This window comes from Limulus polyphemus, unplaced genomic scaffold (assembly GCF_000517525.1).
Source record: "Limulus polyphemus unplaced genomic scaffold, Limulus_polyphemus-2.1.2 Scaffold1030, whole genome shotgun sequence".
Taxonomy (NCBI): domain Eukaryota; kingdom Metazoa; phylum Arthropoda; class Merostomata; order Xiphosura; family Limulidae; genus Limulus; species Limulus polyphemus.
Genome location: NW_013666640.1, coordinates 169,183 through 184,317, shown reverse-complemented (window position 1 = coordinate 184,317; position 15,135 = coordinate 169,183). Strand labels below are relative to the sequence as shown.

General features: G+C 30.9%; 1 protein-coding gene across 5 annotated transcripts in view; it reads left to right on the top strand.

Moving 5' to 3' along the window:
- LOC106461780 (steroid hormone receptor ERR1-like) overlaps positions 1-15,135 on the top strand; it is a 101,670-nt gene that overhangs the window by 70,261 nt on the left and 16,274 nt on the right. For all 5 annotated transcript variants that reach the window (XM_022388832.1, XM_022388828.1, XM_022388830.1 and 2 more), the window contains 4 exons: positions 1,971-2,213; positions 6,964-7,225; positions 8,814-8,930; positions 14,818-14,922. In XM_022388832.1, coding sequence (XP_022244540.1) covers positions 1,980-2,213; positions 6,964-7,225; positions 8,814-8,930; positions 14,818-14,922 — 718 coding nt within the window. In that variant the 5' untranslated portion in view covers positions 1,971-1,979. The remainder of the gene's footprint in view (positions 1-1,970; positions 2,214-6,963; positions 7,226-8,813; positions 8,931-14,817; positions 14,923-15,135) is intronic.

Below are 15,135 nucleotides of genomic sequence, written 5' to 3'. Positions count from 1 at the left end.
ATTATAAATAGATGTATACTGTTATAAACTTAGAGCTACTTAGGATAAACAAATGTAGTTTCATGTTACAATTTAAAGTCATTCTAGAAAGAAAAAAGTGTATTTTATATATATATATATATATATATATATATATATATATATTTATGGTTGTTATGAGGTCAGTCAAATTGAAAAAGAAAGATATTTGAATTTTATTTAGGAGGTTTTAGAGATTATATAAGTGAAAAATGAAAATTTTCAGATGAAAACTATTTTTTATCTAAACATGAAAATCACCAGGAACAGTCAGCAATTTGACTATGGGTATTTACCGAGGGAAAAACTTCATGAAAAATTTGATTTTTTGTCTACAAAAGATTGTAATGTTTACTGAAAGCTTGCAAAATTGTGTGAAGACACATAAAACATATTAAAAGTTATGGTATGCAAACTCTAAAGGTCAATTTGGGCCAAGAACTTGGTTAAGTTAATCAAACTGTACTGAGAGGGTTAATATGTATTTACAAATAAAACTTCATTAGTGTTATTAGAATCTTCAGGCAGTAATTTGTTGTATGGGTGAGTCACTCATTATCTCAAGAACCAGTATGAGAAATATGTTAACTTTGAAAACAATAATCGGCTGTTGATGAGTTAAGGCAGAAGGGGAATTAAATTTTCTGACAAGCAGTGAAAAAGGAAACTAACAAGTTTGGCAAGTGGTTCAAGAATGTTCATCTGGTATGATGATTGAGTAATTATCCTTATATAAGAAATAAAAAGTAAGTTTATATATGATTTGTGTTTTCAAGAGAAAAAAATTGTCAGAATTGCTGATTTGTTTGTAACTTTAAATAATGATGTTGCAACAAGACAAGCAAACAAGCTTTAAAGATATAAGTTGCTGAAAATATATAATACATATCAGGAAATAAAAAATTATAAAAGATGTTTGTGTCAAAAATGATTTTGCTACATGTAATAAACATTACACCAAATGGTTAACACTCAGGTATAAGTAAGTGTTGTGGCACTACTGATTTGAGGGGCTCAGGTTTGATTCCCATTGCTACCGAACTTGTTTGTCCTGTCTTTGTAATGGCAAAGCTACTGAGTTTCTCTGTAATGGCTGATGAGAAGGAAGGAATTGGCTGATAGCACTCCTACCCGACCTTTTTTTTTTCTAGCTTTTAGGCTTCATGTTTTGAGGAACACTGTACTGGTCAACTAATCGATTATCAGTGTCACTAACCGCCCAACTCTAAACAAGAGTAGCCTGAGAGTTTTTAGTGGGTGCTTTTGACTAGCTACCTTTCTTCTCGTCCATCAGTTCAAAATTAAGGATGGCTATATAATTTTGTATGACATTCTGAAAGAAACAGTACCTGTCTAATGGATTTTTGAATATCTCTCTCTCTTTATCTCTGGTTGAGACTGAATATTACTATTGATTTGACCAGTAATCTAAAAATATTATTCTGTTTAGTTATGTGATATAAAGTAATATTTGCATAAAATGTACTTTTCTGAACACTATCATACCTTTGCAAATCATACACTTCATTATCCTAAGACTGTATGATCAAATTAAAGAATAAAAATATTTCAAACTATCAATATATAATGGAATTTTAAAGGATATATTTATGATCATCTTTTGTGACATTTTTTTCATTTTGTGGACTAGCTTATAGCTTTATGTGGAGTCCATAATGGTGTTAAAGATTATATGTTGTGTATCAAAAAGTTTGTTTTCTAATTTGATGACTGATTCTAAATGAAGTGTAAATTTTTTTCACACACACACAAATATGTTCTCTTCAGTTATGTTACTTTTATCTTTTTAGCATTGATAATAATATTCAAGACATCAAATTTGTTTTAAAACAAAAGACTTCAGGTGAGATGTTTACAGAAATGAAGTTTCTAGCTTAAATGATCAAAGTATGATTGTCAGAGGTGCATTTGGTTTTTGTTGCACATTACAGGGCAGCAGAATGGCTAGCCATGGAAGTGTGATTGTAACACAAATTAAAGCAGAAGATCATTGTGAAGCATCTTGCTCTAACACTGCGTTGTCACACTGTCCACCTTCACCACATATCTACTCACCTACAACATCAGGACTAACCAATGGCCAAACAGATCTTGATTTTGTCACTAGTGGAAGTATGGGTCCAGTTGTGGGTAGCAGTAAAAGTCATTGCTGGTCACCTGATGACAAAACTTTGGTAAGTGAAACCACTTGGGTTTGCAGTAGTTGTCATGGTAAGCATAATCTATATCTATCTATCCACCCATCCATTATATCTTTTTATATATTTAAATTTATTTTGCTTTATTTTTATTTGATATGCTTCATTAAAGTTTACTTTTGACCAACTCTTTTGTGTTAAACTTGTGATTTTACTCATTGAATTTTAGTTTATGGGATTATTTTCTGTTCAGGAGATTTTGTATTTAGTTATTAACCTTTTTGTAAGTGTTTGCAAATGCTAAGTGTCTGTGTGTGAAGTCTCTGCTTATTCTTGCAATAAAAGATCCCCAATGGAACAATGGTACTGTTCATTCTTTTGTACTTAAGTCACAGTTTGAGATTACTTCAGGATTTCTTTATTTACTGATATTTTTGCAATATTTGCATTTTTTCCCCCTTGTGTTTTGTTATATTCCATATCACAATTACACGGATTCCTTTTTCATCATGAATTTTTCAGCTTGTCTTTTTCTATTTATTACATGGACTGCCAGATTGTTTTTACCCATTGTTTTGGTTATATGTTCAAGACTGTAGAGGATTCATCACATGGTTATCTCTTCTGTGGTGTTTTGTTTTGTGTATCAGAACAAATCTCACTCTGAGTTAGTTTTTATCACTTTTAAGAATAAATTTTCAATGTTCTTGTGCTATTGTTGCTTCACCACTTTCTCCATTTGATCTTGGAGATGGTTTATTGGACAAATTAGTTCTCATTCTAAGGCTCTCTCAGAGGTTCAGAGAGGCCCAGGCCACTTCTATCTTTTGAGGCTCCTGATTATAATAATAAAACATATTATAACACATGAAACAAAATAAGACAATCATTAGCTGAAAGGAAAAGTGAAACATAATTTGAATATTTAATTTGTATTGTATTTATAATTTGCAGCTCTAAGCTGAGAATGTGTCACATTTTGGTCTGATTGGGAGGCACATAAAAACAAGTAATAAAACTTGACAAATGCAAAAAATTAAGAAGTGTCTAAATTTGAGCCCTCCTGGACCCTCTCTAATTGGGTGTTTTCATTCTAGAAAGAGGCTTATTTTATTATGTATATGGTTTCCCTTTCTAAAACATCCTTGAGTTCTTTAGGGTCTCTCATCTAGACTGCCCTCCAGATTTCAGTTTGTTCCTGTTCTCTTTGGAATTTAATTGATCTAACATCTTTCCTCATATCATTTTGTGTTTTCTTTATTGTTTCTAAAGATTAATTATCTTCTTATCTATCAACAATGGAGGTTATCACACATGTTCCTTTACATTTTTTGATGTACAGAAGCAACTTACAATTTCAACTTGGAACGATTATTTATGAAAATTTTCCTTATCATTTCTCATTTTAAAATGAAAAGGTGTTAAGAACTATGCCCAACTATCAAGTGCTGGTATTATTTGATAATCATTTTTTTTTGTTTTTATATTTATGTTTATACATTCCACTGATTTCAGTGCTGTATTTGAGGGGTATGATCCACTTGGACAACTTCACTGAAGTAATCTTCAGTGGTCAGGAGGTGCCCATTTTATCTTCTTTCATGGGTTTTGTATCATACTATTAGCTTTCATGTTGTGATATTTTGAGGTCATGAATCTAATTGTGGTTTATTTAAAACTTTGGTTCTGATAAATGTGGTCTGCACTCAAATATTTAAATACTTTGCTATCTTACTGAATATATTCTGATTGATGTCTTTGCAGTTTAGTTCATCTGAATGCTCTTTCTTTTCTGGTTTGTGTGTCTAATCCATCAGTTCTGAATATGGTCTTATTTTATTTTTCTGGCTTCTTACTAAATAATTCTTCTAGAATTTGGATAGAGTTTGTGCAAGTGCTTGTAAAGTCTGGAAAGTCATGGAATTTAGCTTCTGTATATCCAGTCCTGTAAAGCATTGAAATTCCATTGCTAGTACTTGAGAGTACCATACTTTTCTTTATGAAATAAACTTATTGTTGCATTGTTGATTGAAGTTTATAAACTGTATGTTATAAAACATTTATTAAAAACTGATCATAGAGGCCATGGTAAAGTTTGTGTTGCCACAATTGCTAAGCAGTTGATCACATTAGAAGATCATCCTTTGAGATTTCCATTTTGCAACTGTTAGATAGTTTTGTGAATAAAAAAACAAAAACAGCTCCAGTACTAAGCCTAATACTTGTATATAAATCGTTTATATAAGATACCAGAGTTTTGTGTTTTTAATAGCCTTTGCTCAGTGATGCTAATGTAGTGATTAGTTTAATTGCACTACTATAAGATATTGGGCTAAGTTCATTGTTTGTTACAAGTGTTTGATCTTAAAAAGAAAATGGGGAAAGTGGCTATTAACAGCCACATGAAAGGTGTAAAACAGCTTGCATTGAGGGAGACTATGAAATCTGCTTTAGTAATGCAATTAACACTATTTATTATCAGCAACAGAGGATTTGTAATTCAAGCATTTCTCATAAGAGATTTATATCATCATCATAATTTACTAATTCTTTATCAGATATTAGCATGGTTAGAGCTATTGCTTAAAGAGGCAATTTATGGCAAGTATAGTAATGGTGTATCAGGTTGGGAGAATCGAGTTTCCTAAGGAACTTCTAATGGCTTGCAGAGCTGATTATGCAAAAGTTGTAATCATTCCCATGTAATATTTCTCTTGCAACCTTTATGAGTTGGATTAAAGATCTTCTTCAAATGGTTTATAAGGACATGAGAAATGATAAGATTCTCTTGAAGGATATGATGTGTGATGGTATGCAATACTTGAAGTTTTCAGGCTTGTAGGAGCACCAGCTGCTTTGGATCAACCTAACTTCTAAGTGATATAGCTAAGAGCGATATGAGGATAATCATGGCATAGCTATGACACAATCATACATTACAGCACAGTCCTTATGACACATCCATACCAATGATTAGGTGAATATATAATGATTTTGAATATTGGACAAAATTCATCTGGTGATTTTGGTGTAGTTATTTGTTGGGTTTTTCTGATAACTACCAGATATGATTAATGCAAAATTGTGGATAAAAATTTCCATGAAAAGAAAATAGAAAGCCAAAATACAAGTTTATTAATATTTTCATTTAAATTGATCTTTAAAAGTTTACCTTATGTACAGTCATAGTACACTAAATTTTAGATTCATGATTAATCTAAATATAATACTTCATACCAGTTTGTATACAAGGATGAAGCTGGTATTATGTTCTACTATCTTGGCTCATGTTAAATACTAATTTTATGTGTTCCTTGCTTCTTTTGGGTCTTGTGTTTTCAAAGAGAAATTGTGGTTGAAATTGCCAAATCATTGGCAATGATTATAATAGTGTTTAGATAATGCTAATTATGTTACTTTATTATTGTATTGTGTAGGTAATACAAGTTAGTTATTATAAATATGACTATCCAATCCTTTATGAGATCATATTTTATTTTACTTCTTAGTAATACTACCACTGTAATCTAATCTGTAATTTGCTTTTGACTGACAAAGTCTTTGGTAAACTGGTCGAAGTTTAATCCTTGTTTTCCTACAATATTTATACATGATTTTGTTGAGGATGCTGGATTGACACGAGATGAAAATGACTTTTAATGCTGCATGTAGTATGGGTATTTTTCCATCGAATAGATTATATACTGTGGCTCAAAATAGTTGAAAGGGTGACCAATACCCCATTTTATAGCGACTAATTTTTACCATCAGCATTGTTGAGCACCTTTGCTAGTATAACATAAAATTATTAATTACTTTTTTTTTTTCTTCTCAATATTCAGCAATATTTATGCAGGTATTTATAATTTAAGTACATGAAATCCAGAATTTATCATCCTTTGAAGTTGTGTGTGTGTGTGCAGTATTTAGAGATTTGTACAGGGTTTCAGCAGTGGTGAGATGGTAGGATAGTGACGAGTGAAATGATAGCTGCTATACCAAGAAACTACAGGATGAGGCTCTTTTGCAATTTATTTGTAAATTTTATGCAGAAATAAAGTGCTTTCATTTTTACACTACATAAGCACTTGTTTTTACATTATATAAGCTTTTGATGAAAAGCAAAAGTGCTAGAAGTTCTGCTTCAGTGCCATGCATGGGCTGATTCATATTAATTTTAAAGTTACTTGAAGTAAAAAATTTTGTGTACGTGTACATATGTACACAAAATGGCAAAACAGCAATTCAACAGATATGTAATATATATGTTGTAAATATGTTTAATATATCTACATGTTACACATTTTGGTAATATGTATAATCTATCAACATAAACTGGAAATATATGCTTGTAGTATATTAAATAAACATGTAATTCATGTTATATGTCAAATCCATTACTAAGACTTATTGGGTTATGGTAATACATTCAATTCATTTTGAGCAAACATTTTGTTTCTTAAGAAATGTTTTATTATAAATTTTAATGAAACTGTCATATGACGTTTGTGCCCAGTGTATTAATGAAAATTAAGATTATAGTCTTATTGTATCATATTTAAAGGAAGTAAAAAGAAGAAGAGAAACTATTTAAAGTTTAAAAAGTTATGTAAGATCTTGTTGGTCTTAACTAATTTAATTTAGTGTTATTTTATCGTAATCTGATAATTTTTCATTTGTTAATCAGGCAACCTTTACTCTTTGATGAAAACTTTTATTAGTTTTGAGCCATTTCTTCTCTCTTTTGATTTAAAATGTTTCTTAAAGAAAGTTTATCTATGTTCAGGATCTCTACCAGAGTGATGCAGCAGAACATTCACCATCACCACCTATTAGCCCAGAGAGCCACCACCAAGAGATGTTCTGTACGAGCACTACTATGGCTATTGATGGGCCAACTGGCCTTGCTGTTGTTGGAACTTCTGATGGAAAAGTAGGTGACTGTCCAAAGAGATTGTGTTTAGTATGTGGAGATGTAGCTTCAGGATTTCATTATGGAGTTGCATCATGTGAAGCTTGTAAAGCCTTTTTCAAGAGGACAATTCAGGGTACGTAACCATTCATAACTCACTTAACTTAAACAGTATTATTCCCTATGGGTCATGATTTTGTAAACTGTTTATACAGTAACCATTATCATATAGTAACATTGACAATGATACTGGGATAAAGTTTTCATTCATTAGCAATTGTTACGGTTAACTTTGAAATAGTATTATCAAGAAAAATTTAATGCATAATATTCTATGCATTGTTAAAACTTGTACACAATAATCATTTCAGTATTGTAACATTTTCACTGTACACTTCATGTTTTTACTCCCTCTTTTACTAATTATTATGTCCTAAACACACTTCCATTTTCTAATGTTTTGTAGAGTCACTGTCACACTTGCTGCAATCCTTTTCAGATGCTAGCTAAACATATCTACATTGTTAGAATGGGGTACTGGCTACCACAGATATGCATGATACCACTGAAGACCACTTAACTCAGTTTTGCACTTTACTCTCCAAGTTTACTCTCTGAAGAGGGAATGTCTGCCTTTTAAAAGCCATTGAGCATCAGAACTTATAATATAATTCTTTGCCAATTGCCAGAATAAAAAGGTTTTTACTTATATTTAATAGTATAAATATATGCTATGTTGTTGTTGGGCGTAGGATTTTTCTACAGTAGGTGTGTGTGACTTGTTAGCGATAAATTTAATGATGAATAAACAGCACGCACTTCACTTGTTTTCAAAATAATATATATATATTCAGAACAAGTTAAACGTATGTACAACAAATTCTTCAACACTATAGATATTACAGGCATATCATAAATACTATGCATGTAGTTCTCTCCTTCTTGTCAAAAGTCCACTTATGCCTATTCAGTTACTATCATACTAGTATTCTGTGTATGATTCACTTACAACTGTGGGGCAAGTAACCATAATCGTTTGATCTTTTTTCTTCTGAAGATCCTCTGTTCCTTTTAGCAAAGTGAATTCAGGCTGATTCAATTACTTTAGAATCATGCTTTGATGGAATAAATTATTTTTCATATCTTCATTTTTGCTGTTTGTCTTACTCTAACATATTAAACATTAGTTTAATAAGTGTAAGTTGTTAGGCCTATCACTTCTACATTAGTTAACTTTTCCTTTTGTAACTTTACTTTCTTTTGCTATTATCTGTCTGCTTCTGTCTGTCTCGCTCTGTTTATATCTTTATCACTTAATCATCTGTCCGCCTTCTATATTCTCGACGTCAGTGTATTGCACGTGTCATTCGATAGTCACAACATCAATTAATTATTAACAAAACTTCCTACAATTGTCTGTCCTTAACTCTTATTATAACAAAAACTAAACAGTAATAAAATATTCACTCACAAAAACAAATCGATCAATAACATCTAAACTAAACAGTCTTTTTTTGTCATGACATTGAGTTATGGATTTTTTTCTTTGTGATTGATATGTTTTTGTGTATTACAAACCATGAAATAATTTATTTTTATAAATTACAATTAAGTATTACTTCTGTAGGATATTTCATATAGTATGTTTTTCATATTTTGCTTGATTGTTAATTTTAATCATTGCATATTTTTGAATGAAAATAAATGTTGACTTTTTCCTTCAGGAAATATAGAATACACATGCCCAGCATCAAATGATTGTGAAATCAACAAACGAAGAAGAAAAGCATGCCAAGCTTGCCGTTTTCAAAAATGCTTAAAAATGGGAATGCTTAAAGAAGGTAAGGATAACATGCATGATTATCAATATTGGTGTACTTTTACTAAGAACAATACAACTACAATATATAGAGTATTTTATTACTTTTGTTTGTTCCAACATGATCTAGTTTAATGTCTAATTAATATAGCAAGATTTTTGTCTGATAAATATTGTAACTGTCCATTGTTCTTTATGAATGTAAGTCTCTCAAATGTCTTGTCAGTGAGGTTGTGGCAATCAGGTCTGAGGGTTTTGTTTCTGATGCTAAGCAAATACTCAATGAGAGCAGAGTATGTTTGAACACTCAGGTAGCATTTGATTAGTAGAGATAAGGAAGGAAAGTTTTTTTTTTTAAATGGATGGTTCTTCCATCTAGAGAGTTGCTTTCTTCAGGAAAGCAAGAACCATAGAGGTAGGTGTTGATATCTGTATCCTCTGAAGATGAGGTGGCTGTTTTCTTGGAGGCAGAAAATAAACTAAAGAGCTTACTTCTTTTGCAAGAGGGGGATTTACAGTCCTCTTTTGGTTCCATGGTTTTAGGATTATTTGTTCAGGAAACTTTCTTGACTTCTTCATGCAGGAGCAATTGATTGGATTAATGGACCATAGGTCTAGTGAAACACTAGTCAAGTTTAAATCTGGGATCCAATGCAGAAGACACTTCGTTGCTCATACTGAGTCAGCCAGGTGTGAACAGAGTTCTTCATTGTGGAGACAAGTTTGAAATTATATCTGGACTGCATGCTGTAAATCTCGGTCATCAGCCTATAAACACATGGTACTACATAACTGGATGTAAGTGTTCTGACCTGGATGAAATGTATTGCCTCTTCAAAAGTTGTCAGTATTGTTACCAAATCTGCAAGCACAGTTCAATCATGAAAAGTATGTTTTGATGTACCAGTATGTAGATTATACAACTTCTCCTAGAGAATCTTCAATAAAGACTTAATCATCTTAATTTCTGAGTTCCGTTGTGTTGGTGTTACCGATTGAACTCTGGCCTCTCCCTCTAGTAGATCAGTTGCTTGTGTTGATTTTTGAATGTAGGACACAATGGCTGATGCTTTGGAAATTACTTTCAGCAGTGGTCTAGCTTTTTTCATGCCATCCCTGACCACAAGCTATAGCATATGGGAAAAGCAGGGGGCATGTTCAGGAAGAAATTTGGATAAATTGTCTTCTGATTTAGATTTATCCAAAAGATCATCTTCTGAGTCACTATTTGTAGATGAGCTATCACCATCTCTCACAATAGGTAGTGTTTGTGGTTCAAATCCAGGCAAGCAGAGAGCCTTGATCATGTTGGTGCATTATCAGATGTTAAATATGACACCTTGTTGTTGATGTTAGAGATTTATTACTTCATCATGTTGAGCTGCAATGTTATCACGTTGTGACCCACCTTGAAATGCCATCATGTCAGCATGACTGTTTGCATTTTCCAGTCAAGTATAAAATGACCAGTGATTCCAAGAAAGCTGCACATTTGTCTGCTACTCCAGATATCCACAGTGACATTGATGTTAGTTACAAGTTATAGTAGAGAGATGTCTTTTTGTTAGACTTCATCAAACCTGCTATCGATCAACATTATGGACAGATGCTTATAACTTGGAAGAATATACCAAGAATCCATGGTAAATGTGAATACTCCCAAAGGAGCATTCAAATACTGAATACAAATACCCCATATTTGTTAATTACTGTTGTTATTTCATCCTCTTTGAATAATAGGCAGTGTATAAGATATTACAACAATTTTTTCTTTGTTCTATCAGACTGTGTGTAATTATTACATTGTAACAATACTTTGGTGCTTTGTGGTACCAGCATGTATGAGCAACACTCAGTCCAAAGCTGTTTTTTAGAACATTGTTTAGGAATGTCAGGCCTTTTCTGTATTGCAGTTTTTCAGCATTCTGGCCCATCAACATTATCTTGCAAAATGCATTCTTGTAACATTAATTATGCATCCATAGTTGTTTTTTCTAATAGTTGTTTCAAGTATACTAGACATCACAGTTACTTGACCTTGTTATGAAGTCAGTAATATACAACTCCTTATGCTTTGATTTTCTGCATCAGTTATTTCCATAAACCATGGCTGACACGATAATTTTGGTCACTCCTCTTTATATGTGCAAGTTTTCTCTGCCTCTTCTCAAGCAGTTTCTTAGCAAGATCTTCCAAACAAGTTGAATGGTTCTGTTGGATTTGGATGAGCTATGTTTGTTGCTGGTCATTTAATGTGTATTCTTCTGTACTAATCAAAATGGAAAATTTCAGAAAATGTTGTTTTATTGTGTCCATTGACCATTGGTAGTGTTAATGGCAGAGGTTATGTATTTATTTTGTTACCTTTACAAAAATAGGAGTATTTGTATCAGACATTTGGTGTTACTAATCGCTAAGAGGCATTTTACTAATTTCACTGGGATTTTGAGGTGTTGGATTTTACTGTTTGGGTTTCTGACTTCAAAAAGTGTTTGATTTAAATTACATTGCTGGAGTCATGTTGTATTTTTCCTTTTTACAGGGACTTCTTAACACTTTGTGCATATGTGTGTGTGAGTCAAAGTGTGCATTTCATGACCTTTTATAGTGATATATGGAAACTTTAAATAAATAACATTATTATCAATGTATGTTAATAAACTTGGCATCATTATGTACTTTATAATCCAAAATTTCATATTATGTAAGTTTTAATTTCTTAATTTTAAAAGGAAATATTTAAGATTCTCTATCTTCACTTTTCTGTGTCATGTGATACTTCTTTACTCTGAATTATCTGTTTTAGATTTTATTTTTTCCTTTTTATGGGTTTCAGATTGGCCACCACTTAGAAACACCAACTACAGATATTGACAGGACTGAACTTAAATAAAAAACCTCTACCTTCTTTATTTTCTGAGATATCAATAGATTTGTTACATACACCACAGAAGCTCTTTCCAGCTTTTAAAATTACTTATTTACTCACAATTGTTTGTCAGTGGTACATGTTTATAACCAATATAAGAGCATTTTGTGAACTATGTTAAATGACATCTATCTTAATTCTTTCACAATGGGCTAATGCAATTTACAAAATCCTGTATTGAGAATTTCCCCGTAACTCAGAGATTTCTTAATATATTCTATCAAAAATGGGTAAGATTTTGTTAAAGGTCATAAATATCTTGTACACAAAAAATTACATAATTTTAATTAAGTGTTTTTACTAAAAATAGGTTATTTATCTATTGTAGTTACTTGCACTTAAACTTTTAATAAATCAAGTGGAAGGTGATTTTCATTTTAAGTATAAAAACACTTCTTCATCTTATAGTTTTCAAATTTCATTTGCATAATCTCTAAAACCTCCTAAACGAATATCAAACGTTTTTTTTAAGGTAAATATTTATATTTCATTTTCGCTACAGCATCACTAACTCTAGCTCTTATCATCAATGTACAATGCAAGGAAATGATTAAATGTATGAAGTAGAAAAATTACATACCATTTAATTTTTTGTTGAATATCTTTAAAGATCTTCTTTTGGTTATATTTGTAATTTTAGGTCTTTCCCTTTTCACATATAGTTAATTTTTATGTTTTATTTTCCTTTCTTGCCCTTTAGCATTTATTATTCATCTTAACACAAGTCAACTGTGCCCCTGGGGTATATTACAGTTCGTAAGTTTTCAAGGCTTAACCCTTTTACCCCGGGTATTCTTTACTACGCGTGACAGAAAGTTTTAGTGTCTTGCACTCAAAATTTTATTAAACTACTTTTTGTTCATGTTATACCAATTAGTATAGCATAAAATTGTAGCTAATAATCCATATTTTAATAGTACATAAGTTTTAAGTTCCTAATTCTACAAGACAATATAAAAATAATCCTGAATTTCCCCTAGGTGACATTCATGACATGTTTTCTATAGGCATTTTCTCTTTTCTATTTTATCCAACACCCCTTGAAAAAGTATGAAATTAAACGTAAATTACTGTCTATAGTTCTATTGCCCTTTTAACTGTATTTAGCTACTATTCATGCCATTATAAGCTGTAAATCACTTGGGGAATGTGTAGCTCACGCTATCGAATTACATTACCCATGAGCTATTCTGAGCTGCTCATGTGTGTGCCTTGTGAAACATTTTTATTATATCATTATTATTCATTTTACCTAATCTTAGCTTAACTAATCTAAAGAGATATTGATTTTTAATTTTTTATTACTTTTGTAATAATAAATTAAGAATAAACATGAAAAACAAGAAATATAGTAATTACCCGAGTCTTCTTTTTTTTTTGCTCTAGACTGTTGATGACACTTAACCCATTTTTTTTTTATTTAATTAAATAATGCACCAAAGAACATAGGGGAAATTGTCTACTTTTTTAATGTTATTATTCAAACTATCATAATTTTTCTGGCTTTCTAACTCTGCAACAAGAACTGTTACAAAATCATCCAAGCTAGTTCTTACCTTTCCCGTGGAAATAACGCTTGTACTAACTGTGAAATTGACAATTCTCCATTAAAAAATAATGTTATATAATACATCATTTGATAGATGAAAACCATTGCTTTCTATTGGGTATAGATAATATAGAATTAAATGTAAGAGAGAACTATTAATAAATCGTGAAAGAGAGAATGTGATAGGTGGATGTGGCAATAGGGATCTGATTTTCTTTTTGATGGCTCTGTAACCAAACAAAATTGAAGTATATAAAAATTATGGTTTGTCTGAGCAATGATGATTTTATAGTGAGTAATTTACATTGAATTTTGTATTTATTGGAGGGGTGTTGGATAAAATAGAGAAGAGGAGATGCCTAGAGAAAATGTCACGTGACACTCTAGGGAAAATTCAGGATTTTTGTAAATATTGTCTGAAAAAATTAAGAAATTAAAACTTGTATACTATTAAAATATGGATTATTAGCTAAGATTTTATGCTACACTAATTGGTATAATATAAACAAAAAGTAGATTAATAAAATTTTGAATGTAAGTCACTAAAACCTTGTGACATGCCAAATAAAGGATGCATGTGCAATTAGGGTTAAACTGTTACAAGTCTGATGGTGTTTAGGATAAATTATTAAAATTATCAGTTACAATCTGCACTCATTTTAGAAAGGAAAAAGAGTAATTTAGATTTATTTCATATTTTTTTGTTATGTTTACATAGTCAGTCAAATGGACTGAGTTCATATAGTGTTAGGATAGATAAAATATGAGCAAATATAAAGTTTTATTAAACAAACTTTTGATACTCACTTCGTATGTTGTAGAGGTTGTGAAAATGAAATTTGGAAAGTGTTAAGATGAAAAAAGGTATTTTTATTCTTAACATGAAAATCATCTTGTACTCTGGCTAGTCAGAGTCTGATTAAAGTAAATTCAGAGATAAATCTTTCTTAGAAATACTTCATTAAAAATTCTGAGTTTTTGTGTACAGCATACTTGTAATGTTTACTAAGCTTACCACATTTCATGAATATACACTAAGTAAACTTGGAATTATAGTAAACAGGGTCAGTTGTTAAAAATTGTTTATAACTTTAGGCTAATGTTCATAGGTTATACAATGCTGAATGTTGCTCTTTATTGCAAAATTGCTATACAGGTGTTATTGACATTTTTAATGTAATGTCTTTGCATTATTTTATTTAATATTCTTTGTCACATTTCTCATTTTTCACTTGTGCATGTTTCATAACTGTATTTGTGCAGCTCTTAGAAGCTAAGAATTGAGAATTGAATCAGGCTCGGGTCATAGTTGAGTGACAAATATGGATTATTCAGTATTAATAAACTGATCTAGCTTTGTAATGTATATTGTTGTTGTAGTTGTTTACATTGTGAAAAAACTGGTCATTCATCAGCCTCATTTCATTAAAGGTGTTCGATTAGACAGAGTACGTGGTGGCAGGCAAAAGTACAGAAGAAGTGCTGACCACCTATGTAATGTACCAAGTTTGACATTAAAAAAGCCATCTTTAGAAGGTAAGTAGTTTAAGTATCTATAATTGTATTATTAACTATGTAAAATCATTACAGTAGGACAGATGTATTTTAGTGTTATATTTATCTTTCATCTAAATTAGGTTCTATTTTTTAAATTTATTTTTCATTTATAAAAGACTGTTTAGTGTAGGTATTATCAATTTATTTATTTTGTAAGTGAATATTTCCTGATTTTTTTTTTTTTTTTTTTTT